Genomic DNA, 27,168 nt, shown 5'->3' with positions numbered 1-27,168 from the left:
TGGGGCGTTTACATGTAGTATGTGCCAGGAACGATTCTTTTGAAATAATCATGCGATTTTCATGTGTTAATTTGTGCGCAAACATTATTGTGTAAATCACCCAAAATTTTTTGTAAAGTTTTTCGAAGCACAAGCTTTAATAACATAGACTCTTTTGTTTTCATTTGACATTAACAAATTTTCAAATTAGTTTACATGGAATATTAGCCCCTGGACGTGTATCCCAAATCGATCCTCCTCTGCATGTGTTTTACATTCTCGCTAGTCCTCTTTTTCTCACTATTCTCTCTCTCAGTTGAATGTTTTTTTCCCATCTATCTAATTAAAATTCTGATATATCAAGACTCGCATGTTCGTATTATAAGCTCATATGAGGATAACAAGATCAGAGATCTATTAGACTGTAAGTTCAAATGCTGTGTTTTACATATATTTTTGCGCATTTGTCCATAGAAGATGGTGTGGGTAGGGGGTTTAAAGGGTAGAGAATAATGGACCAAAAAAAGAAACGAGAATAATGAAGTTCTACAAATAAACAGTAGAGAAAAATGGAAAAAAAGGATAGAGAATAATGTGGTACTAAAACATAAAGAATAGAGAATAATGGACAAGAAAAACACAGAATAGAGAAAAATGGGCAAGAAATAAAAAGAATAGAGAATAATGGACAAAAAAAATGAGAATAATATGGTTTTAAAACATAAAGAATAGAGAATAATGGCAAAAAATATAAAGAATAAAGAGAAAATAGAAACTGCAAAAATTAATAAATTAACGTGATAGCGTCCCTTCAGTATTTACCGTTAACAAAGGAGTGCTGTTACGACACGAATAAAATGTAAACAAAAAAGCGACCCACGCATTCCACTGTATTGTATAGAATTCCATTGATATGACCGTTAAATCACCCAAATCATTCAATCTACCTTTGTGTATTCCCTTTACCTGTAATTATCCAGGTCAATCTATACCCTGTTTTATTCATTTTTAACTTAGTTGACAAAGTTGACTAAAGAGTGCGTATGATGAAATGAAAAAAGGGAATACTTACTAAAATGTAAAAGATTGTGAAAAACTACAAGCACAGAAAATGGGAGCGTAAGTCATATTTTAAAACTTTTTATTATTATCGTTTCCGTTGAAGTTTTATTTTTAATGTCCTCATACATTTCCGGCTTCCTATCCCAATATCGTTGTGAACTAATATGGAGCATGACTTAATTGTGAAATATCTGATCATTTATGTATGAAAGTTACAATCTAACAAGGTTTTGTGTTCTTTTCCCACGTTTTAATTTTGGTGTACATTGAAAACTACAGAAGCGAAAATTTAAAACAGAGTAAATAATTATTTGTCGGTAAGATTTCACCATCATGTTCTTATCTTATTTCGGATTCTTAAAATTGAGAATGGAAATGGGGAATGTGTCAAAGAGACAACAACCCAACAAAAGAGCAGAAAACAGTCTGACCAATGGGTCTTAAACACAGCGAGAAAATTCCACACCAGGAGGCGGGCTTCAGCTGGCCCCTAAATAAAAATGTGTACTAGTTCAGTGAAAATGGACGTCATACTAAACTCCTAAACATATAAATGAACAAGTACGTCTTTTTCGGCAGAAGAAGTTTCTACTAAATAATTAAAAAAAAAAGAAGATTTTACTTGATTTGAATCTTCGCTTCTAGGGAACTTTAAAAGAATCTTCTTTTTTTCGTATTTACATTTCAAAGATAACCGAACAATCACATATGATAGTCAAATTTGATGTTTTTTTTAAGTTCAGAGATGCCATTCTATAATATTAATGCTATTGTTAAAATAATTTTCAAGAACATAATTATGTCTGTACCACTAAAACAAAAGTTTTTTTTCAACTGAAATGAACTGAAAGTGGCCTAAATCTGATTACAAAACACATTCATAAATTATACATAGAAATGTGATACAGTTCGGAGATGGGATGGGGGGATGGGGGGATGGGGTTGGTAGAGATTTAGGACAAGGAGAAGACAAACTATACCGATGTGATTAAGGTGGTACCCAACACCTTCACTAAAATTAATTTGGCTCGTTTAATTTTCATAAAATTTTGACAAAGTATTTACTTTGACCCTTTGACAAAAATATAAAAATTTCAAAAAATTTGAACCAACCAATTTATCAGAAAAATTAGACTGGTTATATAGCAGTTTGACAAACACTAACTTTGATCATTGAGAAGCTTAATATTCCCTTAACAACACAACGTAATTAAAACGTTTAGCTGATTTTACTCCCTTTTACTTGAGTTATCTCCCTGTAGTGTTAGGTACCACCTTAAATTATGGACGTATTCATTTCTATACACGAGACTGTGTATGGGGTTTACAGAATAGAGAAAAATGGGCAAAAAAAAAATAAAGAATAGAGAATAATGGGTTGTTAAAATATAAAAAATAACTGCAAAAACTTATGGTAAAAATAGAGTGATTACAGAAAAGAAAAATATCCAGAATACAGTTAAAAAGTAATTACAGAATAGCCATAATACTTTTAAAGATAAAAATAATGAGCAAAAAATTAAAGAACAGAGAAATGAAGGACCCCATCAAGACCCTCATACATGTTATAGTTTCGCAATATATGTCGACAAAGAAACTCTAACTTCACATTTTCAATAGAGTGGACTTTAAATCGTTTTAATTTCAACGTAATTTGAATACAGCTGTAATATTCATTAATCTAACTTTAACTTTAAGAAACAGCTTTTTAAAGTGAAACACGTCGACGTCATCTTTTGTACAAGTTTTGTCCATTCGTATATAAAGAGCAACTAGAATAAATACTATTCTATATATAATGAAGGAAGTTCGAGTTTTAAAATGATGCATTTAAATTAATAATGTCTTCATAATATTTATAAATTAGATAGGAAGTTTATCCTAGCATTCCATTGTCAAATTCTCTGATTTTTTTCCCTAGTACAAAAACTGTTTTAAAAATCTCTGCAGTTCAGTTGAAGAAGGTAAATCCAGAAAAACGCTTCTGACGCATAGAATTTAAAAAGTTATATTGTTTTGATAGCACTTTTTAATTATCGCTGTTGGTGGACTAGACACATTCTGTATGTGCCTGTCCCAAGTCAGGAGCCTGTAATTCAGTGGTTGTCGTTTGTTGCTGTGTTACATATTTGTTTTTCGTTCATTATTTTGTACATAAATTAGGCCAATAGTTTCTCGTTTGAAATGATTTACATTTGTCATTTCGAGGCGTTTTATAGCTGACTATGCGGTATGGGATTTGCTCATTGTTGAAAGCCGTACGTTAACATATAGTTGTTAATTTCTGTGCCATTTGGTCTCTTGTGGAGAGTTGTCTCATTGGCAATCAAACCACATCTTCTTTTTTTATATTAGCCTCCGACAGTACCATCAGCTTTGTAATCAGTCATTAGGTACTCACATGAATTAAAACATACATTTCTGAAATTGTCCGCTTATGAATTATTTAGAAACGAAGGTTTCAATTCCCTCAGACAAGGATGACCTTAAAAGGGTTTAACTAATATTTTTAGTTCTCTGTCTACATAAGGAAATGCCTGTATCAAGTCAGGAATATGACAGTTGTTTTCCATTCGTTAGATGTGTTTGAGCTTTTAATTTTGCCATTTTATAGAGGACTTTACATTTTGGATTTGCCTTGAAGTTTGATATTTTTGTAATTTTACTCTTTGATCATGTAAAGTATCATTTGTTTCGTTACTTATACATCCGGGCTTTCAAATATTTGGCTTTGAGCTTTCCTGATGAAGGTACACCAAGTAAAGTGCTTAGGACTCACACATTTAACCTCTGCCCCATCATTTTAGTGGAAGGCACTTTTCGACAACATTTGAGTAACCATGACCTTAAACTGTCGCACGAGTAATTTGGTTAAATTTTGCGGTTAGGACCATTTCATTTGTCTATTAAGGTCTTCTAAGTTCCATTGATAATATACATATATTTCACTGCTACCGTTTACTAAAATACATGAGGTACAAGCCTGCACGCAAGTTTTGAATATCTTTGACCTATATTTCACACTTGAGTGACTATGTATAAGTTAACGTTGGAGTTTTAGAAGAGATTTTATTTAGACTAAACGTACGCGATACAATAATCTTAATATTATAAAATAAATAACCAACAAAGAAACATGATAAGAACTTTATATAACTTAATGGAATATATTAAAAACCTCGAACATCATTTCTTTAGAGGGGCCTCGGTGGCCGAGTTGTCTAAGTAGTTACTACTGTAATCACTAGCAAGTCAACACTGAGGTTGTGAGTTAAAACCCCGCTTGTGCGGGTGCACTCGACTCCAATCTTAATTGACTAGGATTGTCAGTTTTCCTATCGAAGGTCGGTGGTTTTCTCCAGGCACATCCCCGCTTCCTCCACCAATAAAAACTGGCCGCCACGAAATAGCCTAAAAGCGGTGTTTAAAAGTGGCGTTAAAACACCAAAAAATCAAATTAAATCAAATCATTTCTTTAGATGTCAAATAAATGGTACTTGACGCCTTTTTGTTTTACCATTTTGTTCTAATCATTGTATCAATGAGGGGCCTGATGGGTTATTTTCGTTCTTCGTGATCAGCGCATTTTCGCTATCGTGATCCGTTTTTCTTCAGATTTTTTTTTTTATATTTTCGTGATCCGTGATCATGGAAATTTATTTTCTGTGAATCGTGATTGACAAAAAAATCAACTCGTGAATCGTGATGAGACCCCCCCATCAGGCCCCTCATCAATCGACACAATACAATATGATTCTGTTTGTTATTATTAGATTTTTCTTCTCAGAAATTGGGCACGTAAATTGGTCTAATCTAAAAGTTGTTTTGTCTTGTCTTCTCTTATATAGTATCTATCTTTAATGCAGCATAGGTATATAAGTTAAGACACCGGCATATTATTTAAATTCCTTTCATCAGTTCGTTGTGTATTGCCTTTGTCCATATTTAATTATTTATGTTGTGTGTGCGTGTTATTCTACTTAAGAAAATAAATTACAAATTTGATCTTTTAAGTACACTTTACGACGGATATTTAACACCAGTTTAAAATACATATATATATTTGGAACCATTCTTCGTGTCGAGTCTACGCAATAAAATGTTTACATTGTGTGATTATGAATACGGTAGAAGAAATATCCGGAAAAAACCCTTTAGTACTCAAATAAATTAGAAAAAAAGCTGACAATATATGTATAATATTTGAGGTAGGTCTAGTTTTTATCCTTGAAGAGGAACATTATACATTGTACCAAGTTTAGTAATTATTTCACCAGTATCAATACAAACCATTATGGCTTGACAAAAACTCAATAATATTGAGAATGGAAACGGAGAATGTGTCAAAGAGACAAAAACCCGACCAAAGAGCAGAAAACAGCCCAAGGCCACCAATTGGTCTTCAACACAGAGAGAAAATCCCGCACCCGGAGGCGGGCTTCAGCTGGCCCCTCAACAAAAATGTGTACTAGTTCAGCGAAAATGTACATCATACTAAACTCCGAAACATATAAATGAACCATAATTAGAAAAAAAACCATTAAGACTAACAAAGGCAAGATGCTCCGGATTTGAGACAGGCGCAAACATGCATGCGGTGGGGTTAAATATATTTTGTGAGATCTCAACCCTCCCCCTATACCTCTAGCCAATGTAGAATAATCAAACACACAGCAATACGCACAGAAAACTCAGTTTAAATGAAGTCAAGAGTCCGATGTTAGAAAAGGTAACAGAAGAAACACAACAGTCCGATGTTAGAAAAGGTAACAGAAGAAACACAACAGTCCGATGTTAGAAAAGGTAACAGAAGAAACACAACAGTCCGATGTTAGAACAGGTAACAGAAGAAACACAACAGTCCGATGTTAGAATAGGTAACAGAAGAAACACAACAGTCCGATGTTAGAATAGGTAACAGAAGAAACACAACAGTCCGATGTTAGAATAGGTAACAGAAGAAACACAACAGTCCGATGTTAGAATAGGTAACAGAAGAAACACAATAGTCCGATGTTAGAATAGGTAACAGAAGAAACACAACAGTCCGATGTTAGAATAGGCAACAGAAGAAACACAATAGTCCGATGTTAGAATAGGTAACAAAAGAAACACAATAGTCCGATGTTAGAATAGGTAACGGAAGAAACACAACAGTCCGATGTTAGAATAGGTAACGGAAGAAACACAATAGTCCGATGTTAGAATAGGCAACAGAAGAAACACAATAGTCCGATGTTAGAATAGGTAACAGAAGAAACACAATAGTCCGATGTTAGAATAGGTAACAGAAGAAACACAATAGTCCGATGTTAGAATAGGCAACAGAAGAAACACAATAGTCCGATGTTAGAATAGGCAACAGAAGAAACACAATAGTCCGATGTTAGAATAGGCAACAGAAGAAACACAATAGTCCGATGTTAGAATAGGTAACAGAAGAAACAAAGCAAAATGACAATGATATAAAGGACTTACAAAATCTTAAAATATGACCTATATGTATATAAATGTATAAAATATGACCTATATGTATATATATGACATACAATGGATAGTTGACACAAACCTTTATAAAGCGAAATTAAATTAAAAGTCGGGATAAAAGGGAACAAATAAAACTTTAAAAGCATATTAACCTTGCTTAGCATATCGTGGAAATTAAATCCGTTTCATTGAATTGTTTGAAAAGGTGATTTTTATGCTCAATTCACCAAATAAGTAAATAAATTGGATCCCTACATTAAAAAGTCATTAGAAATGAGGACAGGGGACTCCAAACTACTTACTGTAATTAAATTATTGTATGTACATATATATATATAGATTCTACTTACGAGGGCGCTGGATCGTTACGAGAAACGATACATGTACACAATAAATAAATCATATAAACGCCTAAAAAGTGTACAAAACAACACCAATATAAAAAAAGGAAACATTAAATGTAATTATCTATAAATATTTCGGATAACAGATATCATTCATCAGTATTATTATGATGTAAAATGAATCATATAAATCTATTCTGATTTAACTATAGAATAATCTTTAACTTTATATAATTAAAACCGAGCAAAACTCTAAAATTTCAAAAATGACGTAGGTTAGGTATTTACAACAGAGACTGCATAGATATGCTTCTAACAAAAGTAGAAATGTGCGATATGAACTGGTACATTTTTAAAATTTCACAGGTGACGAAAGTTAATATATCACAACAAAGACTGCGTAGAAATACATTCCCAATGAAGAGCACGGACCGATTTGAGCTGGTATAACACTCCAATTTCAAATTTGACAACGATTAAGTAATTACATCAGAGACTGTGTATTTTCACATCCAAAATAAATAGCAGACTGATAATGATTAAAAAAAAAAAATTTTGACGAAGGTTAAGTAATTGAACGTGGCTGCGTACTTATACTTCTCAAATTAATAGCACCCTGCGATTTAAACTGGTATAATTCTAGAATTTTAGAGTTGACAAGTGTAAAGGAATAGCAACAGAGACTGCGTATTAATATATGATATAACCCAAATGAAAAGCACTGCGCAAATTAGAACTACACCTTTTTATTGATCCCATTTGGTGCCAAAGTTTTTAATTTTCTTATCCAACATCGTTCCCGAGCGAGTCTATCCTCCCTAGACCAAGCAGTGTTGTGGTCTATGATTGTAATAGTAAGTCGATTGAGATATGCCTTAGTTTGGCCAGGGGATCTAAAATGTCGACTGAGAGGAAGGTCTGACTTGCATTCATAGTCGCTTCGATGGCCGTTCATACGTTTGTTAAATCGCTGTTCTGACTCGCCAACATACTGTTTACCACATTTACACGGTAGAAGATACACAGCATTTGTAGTCTTGCAATTATCATTGCAAAATATGGTGTATTCCGTACCAATGGAGTGACTGTTAAATATCTGGGAATTCAGCTTTTGCTTGCAAGTCAGACATCGTTTGTTTCCGCATCCCTTGCAAGAGCCCACAGACGAAGAGCCTGATTTAGAGGATAAATCAGCTCTCACCAGCAAGTTTTAAGGCTTTTGGGCCTATGGAAAGCCAGTACAGATGGCTCGGGAAAGATCTAAGATAGTTTTTAGGATGTTTTTCGATTTCATTCCAATTTTCGCGGATAAGGTGTGATAACTTGTCAAATTTGGGATGGTAAATCAGCACACACGGCACTCTTTTGTTGATCTTTTTTTTCTTTATATTGTAAAAGTTCATCTCGGCTGATGTTGTTAGCACGACATCATCAACAACACCTGCTAACAACATCAGTCGAGATGAACTCTTACAATAAGCCTAAACATCTTTTGGCCCTTTATAAAATGTATTATTATAAGTGAATACCCAATGCTTAACATGTATTGTTATAAGTGAATACCCAATACTTAACATTGTATTTTTATAAGGGAATACCCAATGCTTAACATTGTATTTTTATAAGGGAATACCCAATGCTTAACATTGTATTTTTATAAGGGAATACCCAATACTTAACATTGTATTTTTATAAGGGAATACCCAATGCTTAACATTGTATTTTTATAAGGGAATACCCAATGCTTAACATTGTATTTTTATAAGGGAATACCCAATGCTTAACATTGTATTTTTATAAGGGAATACCCAATGCTTAACATTGTATTTTTATAAGGGAATACCCAATGCTTAACATTGTATTTTTATAAGGGAATACCCAATGCTTAACTTTGTATTTTAATAAGTGAATACCCAATGTTTAACATTGTATTTTATTGTATTTACAGATTAGACGACCTTAAAGATCACGGAGGTAAAATCTTTAAAGCCGGATTAACAGATGATTCACGAATCCACCTACTGAACCGTCTATACTGTGTCGTAGTACTCATTGTGTTTGTCGTCATCGTTAGTGCTAAACAATATGTCGGCGAACCTATACAGTGCTGGTGCCCTGCCGTATTTGAAAAAAGTCACGTGGCCTACACAAACAATTATTGTTGGGTAGCCAACACGTATTACGTTGACTTTGAAAGCTCATTGCCAATCGAGCGAGAAATACGAGTTGATAAAGAGATAGAATATTATCAGTGGGTTCCTTTGATATTTTTGTTACAAGCATTGCTGTTTTATATGCCTCGTATGGTTTGGAAACGTTTTGGTGGAGGTTCTTATATAAATGTTAAACAGATCCTTCGCCGGGCAGATGAAGCTGTTTTTATGACTCATTCGGAAAGAGATGAAGCTCTGAACGACATTGTTATGTATTTAGATAAGTATATAAAAGTTAGAAACTGTATTTCGTCACCTTATAAGAAAATGGAAAAGGTCAAAACCAAAATGGCGAACGCTGGAGTTCATTATGGGAATTATCTCTGTTTCCTGTTCATGGTGACGTCATTTTTATATCTGGCAAACGCCGTCGCCCAAATAATCCTCGTCGATGCATTTTTGGGCAATGATTTTAAAACACTTGGATTTCATTTTTTAAAGTCTTTATTTAGCGGCAAGTCTTTTGAAGACCATCTACGCTTTCCTCGAGTGACATTTTGTGATCTTGACGTTCGGCAGATGACTAATGTCCAAACATGGACGGTTCAGTGTTCACTGCCAATAAATCTTTTTAACGAAAAAATATTCTGTATAAATTGGATGATGCTTGTTTCTATGGTTCTCATAAATGGAACAAATTTTCTGTACAACTTAGTAGCCATATTTTTGCCTTTTCGTAATAGAAATTATGTACGGAAGTTCTTAGATATGGAAGGTATTCGTGATGGCCGCCCCGAGGAATCACCAGATTTTGAAGAGACTCTCCAACATAACTTTGTTTTCGAGTATCTGCGCCATGATGGCGTCTTTCTCATTTGGTTTGTCAGCAATAAAACCAATCAAGTAATTGCATCGGAAATTGTAATTAAACTGTGGAAAAACTACGTAAAATCAGAAAAATTCAAAGAGCAAAATAAAGGACTTGGAATTGAAATGAAGAGGAACAATGAAGCTTCTAACACGTGACATTGTTTTGGTCATTGTCCAATCGAATCGCATTTCAAATCTGTCTTACTAGTATTGCAATATAATCGAGGCTGTTGTTTCTTGTGAACGAGGACGAAGTCAGTCAAATGACACGAATTTGGTTACATTGTATTTTCATTAATTTTTTTTTTGGTAATTATATATACTTTACAGGAAATCATGTACTCTTTTATATAGATAGAACCTGGCATCCTGACCCAATATCAACTACGCGTCAGTTAGACCAGGCAATGCAGAATACACGTCATACGTTTTCAGCGCTGAATAGGACTAAAATACTGTGCCGAAAATGTAATCAATTATAAATAGTTTTCATACTTTTGTCGAGATGTTGTAGAAGCAGTCATCATTTGATTGTTTTTCAATGATCATCTATAATGAAAATAATGCAAATCATAAAGAAATAAAAGCATATGTAGGGTTTGTGTCAACGAGACAGCAACCAAACGACATATCATTTATTAGTAAAGAAACATGTTATGATTTTAAGCGTTTTATTTAGATATTTTTGTTATAATATTATGTGTTTATAGTTATCAGATTACTATATAACAATTAACATTGGAAGCTTTGTTTATATCTAAATGTCGGTCAATACTATTGTTGGAATGGCTTTGTTTATATCTATATGTCGGTCAATACTATTGTGGGAATGGCTTTGCAATTTCCATGGAAACATTCTGAGCTTTGCGAAAATGCAAAATGTGCCTTTTATGCTTCAAAACTGGGGAGTGCTAGTTAAAGGGGTTATATATTAATACCAAGTTTTGCTGAATATCGGGTGAAATAATATTTTTCGACCTCATGAGATTTGCTTTATCTGAAAAGTAATTGACATGTTTGGTTGTATTTTCCATCTGCAATCGACCCGTGGATGTCTATTGCACCTTAAACATTTATTAAAACTAACAACCGAGCCAAATGGAACTCATTAAAAACCGGGGATCAATGCATGTGTTCAAGAAAGGAAAGCAGTTTCTGCTCCACATGTTGCACATTAACTTGTATCATATGTATTTAGTCTAAATTTACCCTTAACTGGTTTCATTGAGGTCTGTTTTATCTGATAAAGATTAGTATTGTAGTGTTTAAACAATAGACAATTAATTTTTAGTGACAAATAATTAAATATTTAGGTTACACATTCTCTAAAACTCTGTATCATATAGTCTACTGAAAGATAAGGTCAAGTTTCATCCCCTGTGCATGCCATTGTCTGTTCTATATATATATATTATGTACTTGATCATATAAGTTGTCGTGAGTTTAGTAAAATTTAAATTAGAAACAAGTCATGTTGTTGTGCTTTACAAGTATAAAATTAGAAGAAGCATTGAACTGTCTGTGTGAAATATAAATCTTTTAAAGTCATTTATTACACTAAAGACAAGAACTTAAAAAGTTTGAGAGATCGAGATTAAAGTGACATGTCTAAAAATTACTATTTTTTTTAAAGGTGAAGCCTTATCACCAGATGTGTTTCTTTAGCATCTTTTAACAGAAGAATCTAGCATCACTAATATATAACAGGATCATGCGGTTACTGTTAGGGTTGGGGTTGCTGAATATTAAATTTTTTGTATGTAGTTGATTTTCTGTTCACTCTGTAGTTCTGTAGACTGTTGATTTTCTGTTCACTCTGTAGTTCTGTAGACTGTTGATTTTCTGTTCACTCTGTAGTTCTGTAGACTGTTGATTTTCTGTTCACTCTGTAGTTCTGTAGACTGTTGATTTTCTGTTCACGATGTAGTTCTGTATACTGTTGATTTTCTGTTCACTCTGTAGTCCTGTAGACTGTTGATTTTCTGTTCACGATGTAGTTCTGTAGACCGTTGGTTTTCTGTTCACTCTGTTGTTCTGTAGTCTGTTGATTTTCTGTTCACTCTGTAGTCCTGTAAACTGTTGATTTTCTAATCACTCTGTAGTCCTGTAGACTGTTGATTTTCTGTTCACGATGTAGTTATGTAGACTGTTGATTTTCTGTTCACTCTGTTGTTCTCTAGATTTTCTGTTCACAGGGTAGTTCAGTAGACTGTTGATTTTCTGTTCACTCTGTAGTCCTGTAGACTGTTGATTTTCTGTTCACTCTGTAGTTATGTAGACTGTTGGTTTTCTGTTCACTCTATAGTCCTGTAGACTGTTGATTTTCTGTTCGCGATGTAGTTATGTAGACTGTTGATTTTCTGTTCACTCTGTAGTTATGTAGACTGTTGATTTTCTGTTCTCTCTGTAGTTATGTAGACTGTTGATTTTCTGTTCACTCTATAGTCCTGTAGACTGTTGATTTTCTGTTCACGATGTAGTTATGTAGACTGTTGGTTTTCTGTTCACTCTGTAGTCCTGTAGACTGTTGGTTTTTTGTTTACTCTGTAGTTCTGTAGACCGTTGGTTTTCTAATCACTCTGTAGTTCTGTAGACTGTTGATTTTCTGTTCACTCTGTAGTTCTGTAGACTATTGATTTTCTGTTCACTCTGTAGTCCTGTAGACTGTTGATTTTCAGTTCACTCTGTAGTTCTGTAGATTGTTGATTTTCTGTTCACTCTGTAGTTCTGTAGACTGTTAATTTTCTGTTCACTCTGTAGTTCTGTAGACTGTTGATTTTCTAATCACTTTGTAGTTCTGTCGACTGTTGGTTTTCTGTTGACTCTGTAGTTCTGTAGACTGTTGATTTTCTGTTCACTCTGTAGTCCTGTAGACTGTTAATTTTCTGTTCACTCTGTAGTTCTGTAGACTGTTAATTTTCTGTTCACTCTGTAGTTCTGTAGACTGTTGATTTTCTGTTCACTCTGTAGTTCTGTAGACTGTTGATTTTCTGTTCACTATTTAGTCCTGTAGACTGTTGATTTTCTGTAGACTCTATTGCTCTGTAGACTGTTGATTTTCTAATCACTTTGTAGTTCTGTAGACTGTTGTTTCAGACACCTTTATGTGATCGTATTTGGTTCAGACACCTTTATGTCATTAAGAATTAGGAGATGTGTTATGATTGCCAATAAGATAACTATTCACCAGAGTTAAAATGACGAAGATAAAAGCAATTATAGGTTACCGTACGGCCAACAACAGGCTACAGGCACCTTTATGTCGTCATATTGGGTACACATATCTTTATGTTCGTCACATTGGGTACAGACAATATTTTGTCGTCACATTTGCAACAAGCACCATTATGTCGTCTATTGGGTACAGACATCTTTGTATCGTCACATTGGCTACAGACACCATTATGTCGTCTATTGGGTACAGTTACCATTATGTCGTCATATTAGGTACAGTTACCTTTATGTCGTCATATTGGGAACAGATACCTTTATGTCGTCATATTGGGTTTATACACCTTTATGTTATCATATTGGGTTCAGACACCTTTATGTCATCGTATTTGGTTCAGATACCTGTATGTCGTCGTATTGGGTTCCGACACCTTTATGTCGTCGTATTGAGTTCAGACACCTTCATTTCTTTATAGTTGTACATATTACACCTATATGTCTTCATATTTTGTACAGACAGCTTTATGTCTTCATATAAGAATAAGGAGATGTTATGATTGCCAATGAGTTAACTATTCACCAGAGTTAAAATGACGAAGATAAAAACAATTATAGCTTACTGTACGGCCAACAACAATGAGAAAAACCCACACTGTATAGTCAGCTACATATACTATAAGGCCCCAAAATGGAAATTTTGAAACAATTCAAACGAGAAAACTAACAGCCTAATTTTTACAATAAAATTTACGAAAAACACATATGTGGAAAGGGAATGGTTCTGGGATACAGTGTATGGAGTATATTCCAAGGCACTTTAAATGATACCCAAGGCAGTGAAACAATTAACAATTTAATGACAGGAAAATAAATACATATTCAATTCATATATTTAACACATCAAAACAACTTAATAACTTTCAGGTAATAACCATCCCTGACATCGTATCCAGCCAACAAAGTCAGCTAGCCATCATGTCACCAAGAAGCCTTGCATATAGAGCTTAACGTGCACCACTCTTCAGACGGACAAACCGTCTTAACTTATTTAATTTTAGACAGGCAACCCGTCTAATTATTATTATTAATCTATTTAAATAAGTTCTTTCAAAATGGAAAGCAAAAATGAATAGCATTGCAAAAATAACGATAATTCAACTAAATAAAGAAACTCAAATGGCAGTCTTGTTCAGTATATGAATACTTGATAGACTAAAGCTAATGTGAATGAAATATAATCAATTAAGCAATGAAAAGGGAAATAATCCATACATATTACATTCCCCCTAAAAACAAATGTTCACGAAATAACATTTGACATCAACAACAAACTTTACAAATAAATGTTCATGAAATGTTCAGTGTAAGATGGGAGTATAATAGTCCCAGGTGTAAGAATACAAAAGAAATGTCCAGTTCGTGTAGGTTGTGCCAAAACATAAGTAGTCAGTATCGACATGATAGTTGGTTAAGACAAATTTATGTTAGCATAGTTGATACATATAATTTTATTTCTTCATAATCGGTTCATATACATACATTTCTATATGGTTGGTAAATATATGTAGGACTCCGAACCGCAATGGTCTCGCTGAAGATCGATGGTTTGACACTGAAGTGTGTTTTTGTTTATCACGCTGATATGCGATGATAGCATTGTGACCCTATCTTATTGGTCAAATCTATGATTTTGAAAAAGGGGATCCGGGTGCCCCAAACTACACAAAATTTGGAGTGGAACAGTTAAAAAAGTCTGCATTAACCACAAATGAATCTCAAAAAGGGGGCCGGCACCATGCCACCCCACCCTAAATCCACCCTTTATTGGTAGCTACGTCGAAGTGCGTTGGTGAAAGCGATGAATGTCTATGGATGACAACGATAAACTTTATTTTCAGTGCTTTTCATGTCCACTTAGAGATGCCTGTAAAATTCACCAATATGATGATATAAGTCAGTCAGAGACATATACATTTATGTGTATATATATGAGTCAGTACATTTCTTCTTTTTGTTTTCTTCTTCTTCTGATATACAGTGTCAGCTTCATATAATACAATACAAAAAAGCTCCCGGATGTGGACTAAGGTGGACGTGTTTTACATGTGCTAAGAGAGAAGACCTATTCTGTCGCCTATACACTTACCCGCATCCACTTTTAATGTGAATCTGTTTTTAATTCACACAGTGAACATGTTTTAATACTTTTATGTCACTAAAAGGTGTTTTATCAGGAATTACAAGTGGTTAGCAGGACAGGTAACATAGCGTCACTTAGCGCCATCTTGATAATATTTTCAGACTTTGAAAGAAAAGGTGTAAAGTATTATTACTTCACCTGAAATTTATTTTCTCCTTTCCCGGGACGCACACGACGATAGTGCTGTCGACTTTTATTGAACATTCTTTGAAAATGTCGAGATGATGAACGTTGTGTTAACTTGTTGCATAGTTCAACTGTGTGCTCGTTTTTCTCTTTTTATCATTTTAACGTCTGATCAATATTTTTATATTGTACTGTATATGGAGCAATATCTTACCTTTTAGATATTTGAAATATTTTAAGCAGTACTAGGCCAATTTTTATGTGTTTAGCCAACTTATGGTGTCTTTTAAAACTGTTGTAACTTTTTAAACTGTTTTAGCTATAGTTTAAAATAGCAGACAATTCATTTCTGCTTGTGAATTTTTGTGTTGGTTGTGCGAATCTCTTACCACACTCACTAAATATTTAAACATTAAAATTGCCAGAAGAAGAAGTGATCGTGTAAAAGGAAAGACAGTAATCTTTACACCCGGCAAATCTGTAGCTAATACTGCAACTAATACCAAAAAGTCTAGTAGTACTAAAAATATCCATGAAAAAACTGTTGATTATGAATTAAATAAAAGAAAGGCCGTTAATAAGAAGCTTGGTGCGGCTGAACGGTTGTACACAGTAAAAACAGAAATAAGCCACTGAAATTTGGTTTTAATTTTCTCTACTGCTGCTTATGATGAATTTAAAGTAATAACACAGTCAGTCATTAATAACTCTGGTCTTCTGATTAATAAAACTGAGGATAAGGATAAATTGGGAGCCGTTGTATCGGAATCATTAGCTATTCGCAAAGGGAGCACACAATTATTTTTCTTGAACTTTTTTTTAATACTACGACAAAGGTACTTTTGAATGGTAAACAAGATTATATTAAAGAATTTATCACCTCTGCTCTTGGAGACATATTGTGTATTCTTGATCGTAACGATAAATTTAGTCTTATCAAATAAGAGAATATTGTAAAATGTTTTTAGACAATACGAAACAGAGTTATTTGGATAAGGCAAGCAATGATGAGCATGTGATAATATGTGTCTACATGCCAACTAGAGGTGGCAATGTCACTATTGAAGATTTTAAAACTGTTTTAGATGAGCTTAGTTAAATGATTGAAAAAATATCTGCCTACTTCTGACATAATCATAGGAGGTGACATGAATGCATCACTACATAAAAACGAGCGCAAAATACCTCGTGACATTGTCTTTGATGAGTTTTTGAAATCAAATGGATTGTCAATACCATCAGCTTGTAAAAAGCAAAACACCTTTTTTTTCATTTCAATAACAGAGATGAATCTCAAATTGACTTTTTTGTGGAAACTAAGATGTTAGCCAAAAAAATTACATGTTATTTAACTGTGAATTTTAGAATCTATCGACTCATGATCCAATTATGATTTCCATTGACTGTTGTCTTGAAAGGATGGACGTAAGCACTAAAAATCCTAGACCTCTACGTATAAAATGGGATAAAGTTGATAAACAAAAATATGAAACTTTATTACAAGAGCATTTAAAAGATTTTAAAGAAGTGCCTGTTTTTGAATCAGTGGAAAATATTGAGAAAATTTTAACAAATTTTTTTAACATTATTGTGACAACCGCTGAAAGCCTTTGTCCAAAAAGGAAAAAGCGATTTACGAGAAAAAGGGAATGGACCCCAGAAATAACTGAAATTGTTAAGGTGGGTAAAATCCACTATTGGAAATGGAAAAATGAAGGAAATAAAAACAATAAAACTAGCATTAACTATATTCGAATGAAAGAGCAAAAGAAAAAACTCGAATCTGCTCAAAGAAGATTGGCTGCTGAGAAAAGAGAACATGTGTATACCAAAATTCTGGAATTAAATGAGAAAGAGATAAACAATTTTTTGCATTAGTAAATAAGCAGAGAAGCTCTAGGTCATCCACTACTTCAATTATAAAATTTAATAATAGACTGTATAACAATCCAGCCTCTATTTTTGGGGCTTGGGCTGATTACTTTGAAGATTTGGCTTCACCATCTGAGCAAGATAGATTTGATAGTAAATTCTTCAACATGTTAATAATGATATTGAAACGCTTACAGACATTTTCTCAAGTGCAAGAGAACCGATTCAGGAAGTGACCGAGTATGAATTGAATAACCCAGCAAACACACAACATTTTAAAAACATTTTTTAAATGTTATATGGACGTCTCTCACAAAATATTTCAATAAGATATCATTTAAACATAAAAAAAATGTTTATTTTATTGTTTTTGAAATGTTTTATTTCTAACATTTAAGTAAAATGTTTTTACAACATTAACAAAATATTATTTGCTAATATCTTTTATTCATGTTCTCAAACATTATTCTAAAATATCCCGTAGATATTTTATAATATAAAAAAATAATATTTTCTTCAATTGGTATTTCATATCGTTACAACATTTAAAGTAAATATTTTCCAAAGTAATTTACTTAAGTGGGGCATCCCTTACAATTTCACTAAAGGTGTTAGCTGGTTCTTCTGCTGTCTGAATTTTGATGAAGATATCCGGTGGTAGTTGGTTCCAGTCTTTAATGGTATTTGGAATGAAGCTGTATTTTAATGTGTCTGTTTTTGTTTGAAGTCTAAGGAAATGTTGGCTGTGCATGTTCTTGGTTGTCCTTGATGGTTTTTTCAGTTGGTCAGAAGGTAAGTTTGCTTGACCGTGTATACTTTTGCAGAAAAGGATCAGTCTGTTTTGTGTGCGGCGGTCTTTTAGTGATGGTAATTGCAGTTGGTCTAAAATTGCTGTCATACTTCCTGGTTCGTAGTTGTAGTTTGATGTTATAAACCTAGCCGCTCTTTTCTGTACATTTTCCAGTTGGTCTTGGAGATAAAGTTGATGTGGGTCCCAGGCAGTGCTTGCATATTTTAGGACAGGTCGTATCAGTCCTTTATATGCCTGAAGTTTAACTTCAAGAGGACATGCTGATAGGTTTCTTTTTAGTAAGCCTAATGTCCTATAAGATTTACTGCATATCTCCTCTATGTGCTTTCCCCAGTGTAGATCATTTGTGATGTTTACTCCTAGATATTTAATAGATGTTAAAAATTGGAGTTCCGTTTTTTTGAGAGTGTATTTAAATGATGTAATTTTTTTTCTTGCGACTCAACGTCATCATGTTGCATTTAATTGGTTGAAATCTCATACCCCAATTAGTCGCCCAGTTACCAAGGGTATCTATATCTTTCTGTAGTTCTGCACAGTCATCTTCATTTTTAATTTCTCTGTAGCATACACAGTCGTCTGCGAACAGCCTTATTTCTGATGTAACATTTTCTGCTATGTCATTGATATGGACCAGAAATAGGATCGGACCAAGAACCGTTCCTTGAGGTACACCTGATAGGACTGTCGATGTTTTGGACTTAGTCCCATTCACTATCACACATTGAGATCTTGTACATAGAAATGCGTTAATCCAATTCAAGATGTTTTTCGGCACGCCATATTTGTGAAGTTTACTTTTAAATAGTTCGTGCGGTACGGTGTCAAATGCTTTTTCAAAATCCAAAATAAATATATCCGTTTGTTTCCTGTTGCCAATGGCAGTTGCCCAGTCATGTATTACGTTAATAAGTTGGGTTTCACAGCTGTGTCTTCTTCTAAATGCATGTTGTCGGCTATTTAGGATGTTGTGATCTTCAAAGTGCTGCATTAGGTTCGAGCAAATGACATGTTCTAGTAGTTTGCAAGTGATACATGTTAGGGATACTGGTCTGTAATTACTTGGGATGGTTCTGTCGTTCTTCTTGAATAATGGGCATATGTTAGCACTTTTCCATTCATCTGGGATGATTCCTCTGTTGATGGATTGTTGGAAAAAGTGAGCCATTACCTCTGATATGTTAGGTGCCAATTCTTTAAGTACTCTGGGGTGTATACCATCAGGGCCCATCGCTTTTGATGCATTTACATTTTTTAGTATCTTCTCCACTCCTTTGGTTGTTATTATGATGTTTCTCATTTTGTTTACATGAGGGGTTTGGTATGGAATAGATTCATATACTGTCTCGGTATAAACGCTTGTAAACTGCGTATTCAGTGCCTCTGCTTTCTGTTGGTCTGTATCGGCGGTCTTATTATCATGAGTCTTAAGTGGTGGTATTCCCTGTTTGTCTGCCTTCTGGTTGTTAATATATTTCCAAAATGGTTTAGAATCTTGTTTTATATCGCCTATTAAGTTGTTGACGTAGTTGTTGTGGGCTGTTTCAATTTCCTTGTTAATTGTGCGTCTTAATTCTTGCCATTTTCGTTGTATTCTTATGCTGTTGTTTCTTTTATAGTTAGCGTGTGTTCTGTTTTTTTCGTTTGATCATGGCCTTGATATTATTATTTATCCATGGTATTGCCTGTTTTCCTTTTGATGTTTTAGTTGGTACATTTATTTTTGTGGTTCCTAGTATAAATTCTTTTATCATGTTCCAGTTTTCTTCACATTCATTTTGTGTGTTCAATCATAATCGGAACCAATACATCTGTTTCTAGAGGTGCGGATCAAGGTTTTGAAAAAAGAGGGGTCCCTGCCCAAGGCAAGCAAACGTTTGGAGTGATACTTGTAAATAGTCTATGCATTTATCTTATATGTAGCTCCATAAGGGGGTCGGGGCCCCTAAATCCGCCACTGTTCTAGCATCTACGTACACCATTGTCAATTATGAATTTGTTCATTGATATAAAAAAATTATAAGGATATGTGGCTTGTGTGTTTGATTGCCAATACACCTTATTGCTATTTGTCCGCCATTACTGGACATCACACAACTGTCACAAGTTCCCTTAAAATTTTGACGCCATCATAAAAAATATCTAATGCCACAATGGAAAAGTGATTGTTGTTTGACGTCAAAAGTTCAAGCAGGATAGATTCTCGGGTCAAGCGGGAATACATCTTATCGCTATTTGTCCGCCATTACTGGACATCACACAAGTTCCCGTAAAATTTTGACGTCATAATAGAAAATGTCTGACGCCACAATGGAAAAGTGATTGTTGTATGACGTCAAAAGTTCGAGCGGGACAGATTCTCGGGTCAAGCGGGAATAGCGATAAGGTGTATTATTGTATCATGTATGTTGACGTAAAAAGTTCATTGTGAATCAAGCGGGACAGATTTCCAAATACTTAAATAGCGATAAGGTGTACGAGACAGCTATCCACCAGAATTTAAATGACTTGGATAAAAGAAATTATAGGTCACTGAACGGCTTTCAAAACTGAGAAAACCAATGCCATCAAGTCCACTTTGAAGCCTTGACAAACAAATGTTAAATTTTTCTCAACACAATTGAAACAAAACAACTAACCATGTTAACTGCCTACATTAAATACACATTATGAAAAAGAAATTTGACATACTTAAACCAACAACAACTATTGCAATAAGCATGACTCAAAACCTTGTTTCCGAGGCACACAAACAAGTTACAATAACACTAATTTAAGCACCATTTGAATATGGAGATTTTTTTTTCTAGTAAAATCAGTGTATGTATGTATTTGCATAACAGTAAATTAAATTTCCCTTAACAGCTTAATTAACATTACAAAGACTATGTAAGACTTCAGTACAAGCAAGATAATATAAACTGTTGCTTAAAATTATATTTATTGCTTCATACACACAATGTACATACAATGTATCTTTTATTTTTTAACAGGAGCTAAAAGAAAAGCCACAAAGGACAAGTTCAATATCAGGGATGATTCCAGGTGTTTTCAAATGGGTCCCTTGACCATCAAATTGGGAATTTTCATCCCAATTGAGATTTTTTTGTGCATAAAATCAAAGACGAAATAACATTATTTTCCTGTATAAACGGAAAATGTATCTTAAGTTTCACCTGTACACTGCTGTAATAAGTTGTAACATTTTGAATAATCCTGGACGGGCTACTGATTATGATATATATATGATTACCAGATCGCTTGACAGTTATTGGTTTGAGACCAGGGAAGTTGTTACATGAAGATCATTGCACATGATGCATTATCTTCTCTTAGCTATGGTAACCTAGGCCTTTTACATATATAACAGCTAACATAAACCACTGAAAAAAATCATCCATTGGGTAATTTTTTCAACAGGCCATCTTTATAAATTTACCTTGATTCAAATCACTACAAACTGCTCAGAGTCTGAAAAGACCATATTTTGTGCTCGAGCACAGATTTTACATGACATGACTCAACATAATCTTGACTGTACTTAACTGTACTTAATTGTACTCGACTATGGTCTCGACTTTACTTAATAAGTCTGATTGAGTATTTCCTAATCTTGGTATAGTTTGAATATGGTCTCGACAAAAGCTCGACCAGTCTCGACTGGTCTGAAACAGCCCATCTACCTCAATTATATATTGATCGTACACAATTCCAGGTTATTTGGTAGTTTGATTTATTGCTGTCAAATTTAAGGATTTAATTAATAGGTAAAAACAAAGCTAGAATTTTCAGTTCGGACTAAAATCAGATAGTCACCTTTAAATTTTTTTAAAACTTTTTTAAATCAAATTTGATTTTCATCAAAATCTACAGCTATTTCAATTATATATTGATCTTACAGAATGCCAGGTTGTTTGGTAGTTTGGTTTATTGCTGTAAAATTTAAGGATTTAATTAATAGGTAAAAAAAGCTAGAATTTTCAGTTCGGACTAAATTAAGATAGTCACATTTAAATTTTTTTTATTACTTTTTCAAATCAAATTTGATTTTCATAATTCTCTACAGCTATTTCAATTATATATTGATCTTACAAAATACCAGGTTATTTGGTAGTTTGGTTTATTGCTGTCAAATTTGAGGATAAAATTAAAAAAAATTTAAAGGTGACTATCTGAATTTAGTCCAAACTGAAAATTCTAGCTTTTTTCACTACCAAATTACCTGGCATTTTGTAAGATCAAAATATAATAGAGATAGATGGGCTGATTTTTAGACCAGCTAAGACTGGTCGAGCATTTGTCAGACTATACCAAGATTATTAAATACTCAATCAGACTAATTAAGTAAAGTCGAGACCATAGTCGAGTACAATTAAGTACAGTTAAGTACAGTCAAGATTATGTCGAGTCTTGTCAAGTCAAATCTCTACTCAACCTTACTGGTCGAGCACAAAATATGGTCTTTTCAGACTCTGAGCAGTTTGTAGTGATTGGATGTCAAATTGAACTGGCCAATTGTCGAATTCAGAAAAGCAATAACAAAAGTTCAAGTACTTAATTCTTCTTCTTCTTCCGAATACGGGAGTAGACTACTAGGTAGGAGTATAAAACTTCCCAGAACGTATGTGCTATGTACATAATACATATGGACTTAATTGATAAGATATTTTTGTGATTTTTGCTTGCTGTTTAATATGTAGAAGGTTGCCATAGTTAGTGGAACCCTAAGAAACAAGACATTAAAGCATTGAACTATTGTATTTTAATATTTTTTCATTTTGGATCATCTTCACAACTTTTGAAACAGTTCCATAATGTTGACATCCATTTAATGAATAATCTATCGTCCACATGTATTTTAAAAAACGCTCAAACGTTTGTCTTTTGAGGAAATAGAGCCTGACAAAATATAAAATAATTTCTTTTACAAAAACAGGTTTTTATCATATTATATAACCGGCTCTGCTGGGCGATCTGCTTTTACGAGATCGGCACCCATTAAAATTTATTCATCAAATTATGTTATATCTACATTGAAATTTTGCTCTCTACAGAGGTCTGCTTTAATGAGACCCATTTTTACAAGAATTGAATTTCATATGCTTAGCAAAACAACTGATTTATTCTTGTTTGTATATAGAATTAATTACTGTGTATAAATTAATTTAACTAATGATTTGTTATTTAAAAAAGCAGGAAACTCAATCAAAAGTACAGAAATTTTTATATTGATATGATCTAGATACAATGTATCAACCAAAAACATCTTCTTAAAACATTTTGAAAACAATTTTTAGGCAGTCTCACTTGCAAGAAAACATCGAAAAAACATGTTTATAACATTATTTGATGTTCATGATGTTTTTCAAACGTTCAGAAAAATTTCTAGAAAATATTTTTTAAAAGATTATCAAAATGTTTTATACGCCATTGTTTTTCACATTATCTGATATTTCTTTACAACATTTTAATTATATTATGCAAATATTTTAGAAAATATATTAGAAAACGTTTTAGCGATATATATTCTACCATACATTTAATGTTTTTCTCACGTCTTTTTGTGATATTTTCATGACATTAGACACAACATTTTAAAAACATTTTAAAGATGTTTTTGTGTTTGCTGGGATATAACCCGTCTTATACTTATTAATTCCAGACAGGCAACCCGTCTTAGCCTTATTATTTCCAGACAGGCAGCCCGTCTTAACTTTATTAATTCCCATCTTATCCTTATTAATTCCAGACAGGAAACCCGTCTTATCCTTATTAATTGCAGACAGGCAACCCGTCTTATCCCTATTAATCCAAGACAGTCAACACATCTTAACCTTATTAATTCCAGACAGGCAACCCGTCTTATCCTTATTAATTCCAGACAGCCAACCCGTCTTAACCTTATCAATTCCAGACAGGCAACCCGTCTTATCCTTATTAATTCCAGACAGCCAACCCGTCTTAACCTTATTAATTCCATACAGGCAACCCGTCTTATCCTTATTAATTCCAGACAGGCGTCTTATCCTTATTAATTCTAGACAGGCAACCCGTCTTATCCTTATTAATTCCAGACAGGCAACCCGCCTTATCCTTATTTATCCCAGACAGCCAACCCGTCTTAACCTTATTAATTCCAGACAGGCAACCCGTCTTATCCTTATTAATTCCAGACAGGCGGCTTATCCTTATTAATTCCAGACAGGCAACCCGTCTTATCCTTACTAACTTCAGTTAGGCAACCCGTCGTATCCCGATTACTTCATATTCAATTATTATTATTATTCTATTTAAATAAGTTCTTTCAAAACGGTAATCAAAAATTAATAGCATTGCAAAAATATATAGAAATTTTCAAATAAATAAAGAAACTCAAATATCAGTCTTGTTCCGTATATGAATACTTGATAAACTAAAGCTTATGTGAATAAAATATAATCCATTAAGCAAATGCATTAAAAGCCTGATATAATTTAGTAATAAAAGGGAATTAGTCCATACCTATTACATTCCTCCCACTTAAGACAAATGTTCACGAAATAACATTAGACATCAACAACAAACTATACAAATAAATGTTCATGAAATGTTCAATGTTAGCTGGGGGTATAATAGTCCCAGGTGTAAGAATACAAAAGTAATGTCCAGTTCGTCTAGGGTGTGCCAAAAAATAAGAAGTCAGCCTCGACATGATAGTTGGTAAAGACACATTTATATTCATATGTTTTCATAGTTGATCATAGTTGATACATATAATTGCGGTAGAGTGTTTTAAATTAATATTTATTTTCTTTCAGAATAATTAATATAATAAGCAGTTTTATTATATGTATTTTAAGAGTTCATCAATTCTTTTATTCTCTTATGCAATCTTATTTTCCTCGGTATGTTATATCTTCTTAGTACTGTAGTTCTACTCTATTTTTCTGGTTCATTAGTCAGTCAGTCATGTGTCATATTATCTTGTCTTCTATTGGTCGTAGTCACTGAGTTAAAAGTTTTACCACACTTTTTGAATACTTTGAGAGAAAGCTATACAATACATCAGCCATATTTAAATAAGTTATATACATTATATTCTGGATACTAATTCCACATTAATCGGGTCAGTTACTAATATTTCTAAGTCTTTAATATTTTCACAGTTTTCCTTTAGTTTGAATCTGAGAGAAAATGTATTTTTGAATAAGTCAGATTGATTGTGCATGAATGATAGATATTTTATTTTAAAGAAGTATTCTCATGAACTCAGAGAATTAATATATCATAGATATATTAATGATACATGTATTGGTACAGTTATATTATTATTATAAAAGGTCTAAAGCAATGTCTATAGAACATTATACTTATTGTGTATAAATGCTATGCAGATATAATTTAGTTCATTAGACTTATGTAGGTTATATTTGTATTTTTAACAGGACCAGAATATCTCGATGTAATTATGATTTGGTGATGTTTCCAAATAGGAGATAGACCTTTGTACCATATACATGGTAAGATCAGTGTTTTCAATGTATTTTTAGCTCACCTGGCCCAAAGGTCCGTCGTCGTTAACTTTTACAAAAATCTTCTCCTCTGAAACTACTGGGCCAAATTAAACCAAACTTGGCCACAATCATCATTGGGATATCTAGTTTACAAAATGTGTCCGGTGACCCGGCCAACCAACAAAGATCGCCGCCATGGTTAAAAATAGAACATAGGGGTAAAATGTAGATTTTGGCTTATATCTCTGAAACCAAAGCATTTAGAGTAAATCAGACCGGGATACAATTGTTTATCAGGTCAAGATCTATCTGCCCTGAAATTTTCAGATGAATCGGACATTCTGTTGTTGGGTTGCTGCCCCTGAATTGGTAATTTTAAGGAAATTTTGCCGTTTTTGGTTATTATCTTGAATATTATTATAGATAGAGATAAACTGTAAACAGGAATAATGTTCAGCAAAGTAAGATCTACAAATAAGTCAACTTGACCAAAATGGTCAGTTGACCCCTTAAGCAGTTATTGCCCTTTATAGTCAATTTTTAACCATTTTTCGTAAATTTTTGTAATCTTTTACAAAACTCTTCTCCTCTGATACTACTAAGACAAATTTAACCAAACTTGTCCACAATCATCATTAGGGTATCTAGTTTAAAAAATGTGTCCGATGACCCCGCTCGCGAACCAAGATGGCCGACATGGCTAAAAAATAGTACATAGGGTAAAATGCAGTTTTTGGCTCAAATCTCTGAAACGAAAGCATTAAGAGCAAATCTGACAAAGAATAAAATTGTTCATTTGGTCAAGATCTATCTGCTCTGAAATTTTCAGACCAGTCAGGCAACACGTGGTTGGGTTGCTGCCCCTGATTTGGTAATTTTAAGAAAAGTTTGCAGCTTTTGGTTATTATCTTGAATATTATTATAGATAGAGATAAACTGTAGACAGCAATAATGTACAGCAAAGTAAGATCTACAAATAAGTCAACATTACCAAAATTGTCAATTGACCCCTTAAGGAGATATTGCCCTTTAATAGTCAATTTTTTACAATTTTCATAAATTTTGTAAATTTTTGTAAATTTTTACAAAATATTTTCCACTGTAACTACTGGGCCAAGTTCATTATAGATAGAGATTATTGTAAGCAAGAAGAATGTTCAGTAAAGTAAGATCTACAAACACATCACCATCACCAAAACACAATTTTGTCATGAATCCATCTGTGTCCTTTGTTTAATATGCACATAGACCAAGGTGAGCGACACAGGCTCTTTAGAGCCTCTAGTTAATTTACTGTATTGTCCGTGTTTGTCTATGTATATGTAAGAGAATGATAATCCCTTTCTTCATGATTAAGTACGAGCGTTAGCGAGTACTAATCATGAAGTAAGGGATTATCATTCTCTTACAAACTTGAATATTGTAAAGTGCTCAAGGCTCAAGTGGTCAAATTGGTTGTATTCAAGAATTAGTTTCATTGACAGTGTAAATTAAATGTTTATAATTGATGCATGACTTCATTTTTCAGCATTTCATTTATGGGTTAGTTTTGGTGAAGTAAGGACTTCCTTATAATTTGGGAAATATTTTTAAAAAAAAT

The 27,168-nt window shown here is 33.4% G+C and overlaps 1 protein-coding gene and 1 long non-coding RNA gene across 5 annotated transcripts; both read left to right on the top strand.

Moving 5' to 3' along the window:
- Positions 1-942: 942 nt before the first annotated feature.
- LOC127717429 (innexin unc-9-like) lies at positions 943-11,363 on the top strand. Its single transcript, XM_052223069.1, has 2 exons — positions 943-1,098; positions 8,821-11,363. The coding sequence occupies exons 1-2, from the start codon at positions 1,091-1,093 to the stop codon at positions 10,049-10,051; spliced, it is 1,239 nt and encodes a 412-aa protein (XP_052079029.1). The 5' UTR covers positions 943-1,090; the 3' UTR covers positions 10,052-11,363.
- Positions 4,495-6,401, top strand: LOC127717430 (uncharacterized). Of its 4 annotated transcripts, none has more exons than XR_007989171.1 (4): positions 4,495-6,029; positions 6,067-6,140; positions 6,252-6,288; positions 6,363-6,401. It is a non-coding gene; the product is annotated as an uncharacterized LOC127717430 (long non-coding RNA). The 4 variants fall into 4 exon arrangements; XR_007989173.1 differs by having other exon boundaries at positions 4,495-6,066; positions 6,104-6,140; XR_007989172.1 differs by having other exon boundaries at positions 5,139-5,844; positions 5,882-6,140.
- Positions 11,364-27,168: the final 15,805 nt, after the last annotated feature.

The sequence above is a fragment of the Mytilus californianus genome, unplaced genomic scaffold (genome assembly GCF_021869535.1).
Source record: "Mytilus californianus isolate M0D057914Y unplaced genomic scaffold, xbMytCali1.0.p SCAF_10, whole genome shotgun sequence".
In the NCBI taxonomy this organism is placed as follows: domain Eukaryota; kingdom Metazoa; phylum Mollusca; class Bivalvia; order Mytilida; family Mytilidae; genus Mytilus; species Mytilus californianus.
The sequence above is the reverse complement of the archived record's forward strand: the minus strand, read 5'-3'. Positions and strand labels throughout refer to the sequence as shown.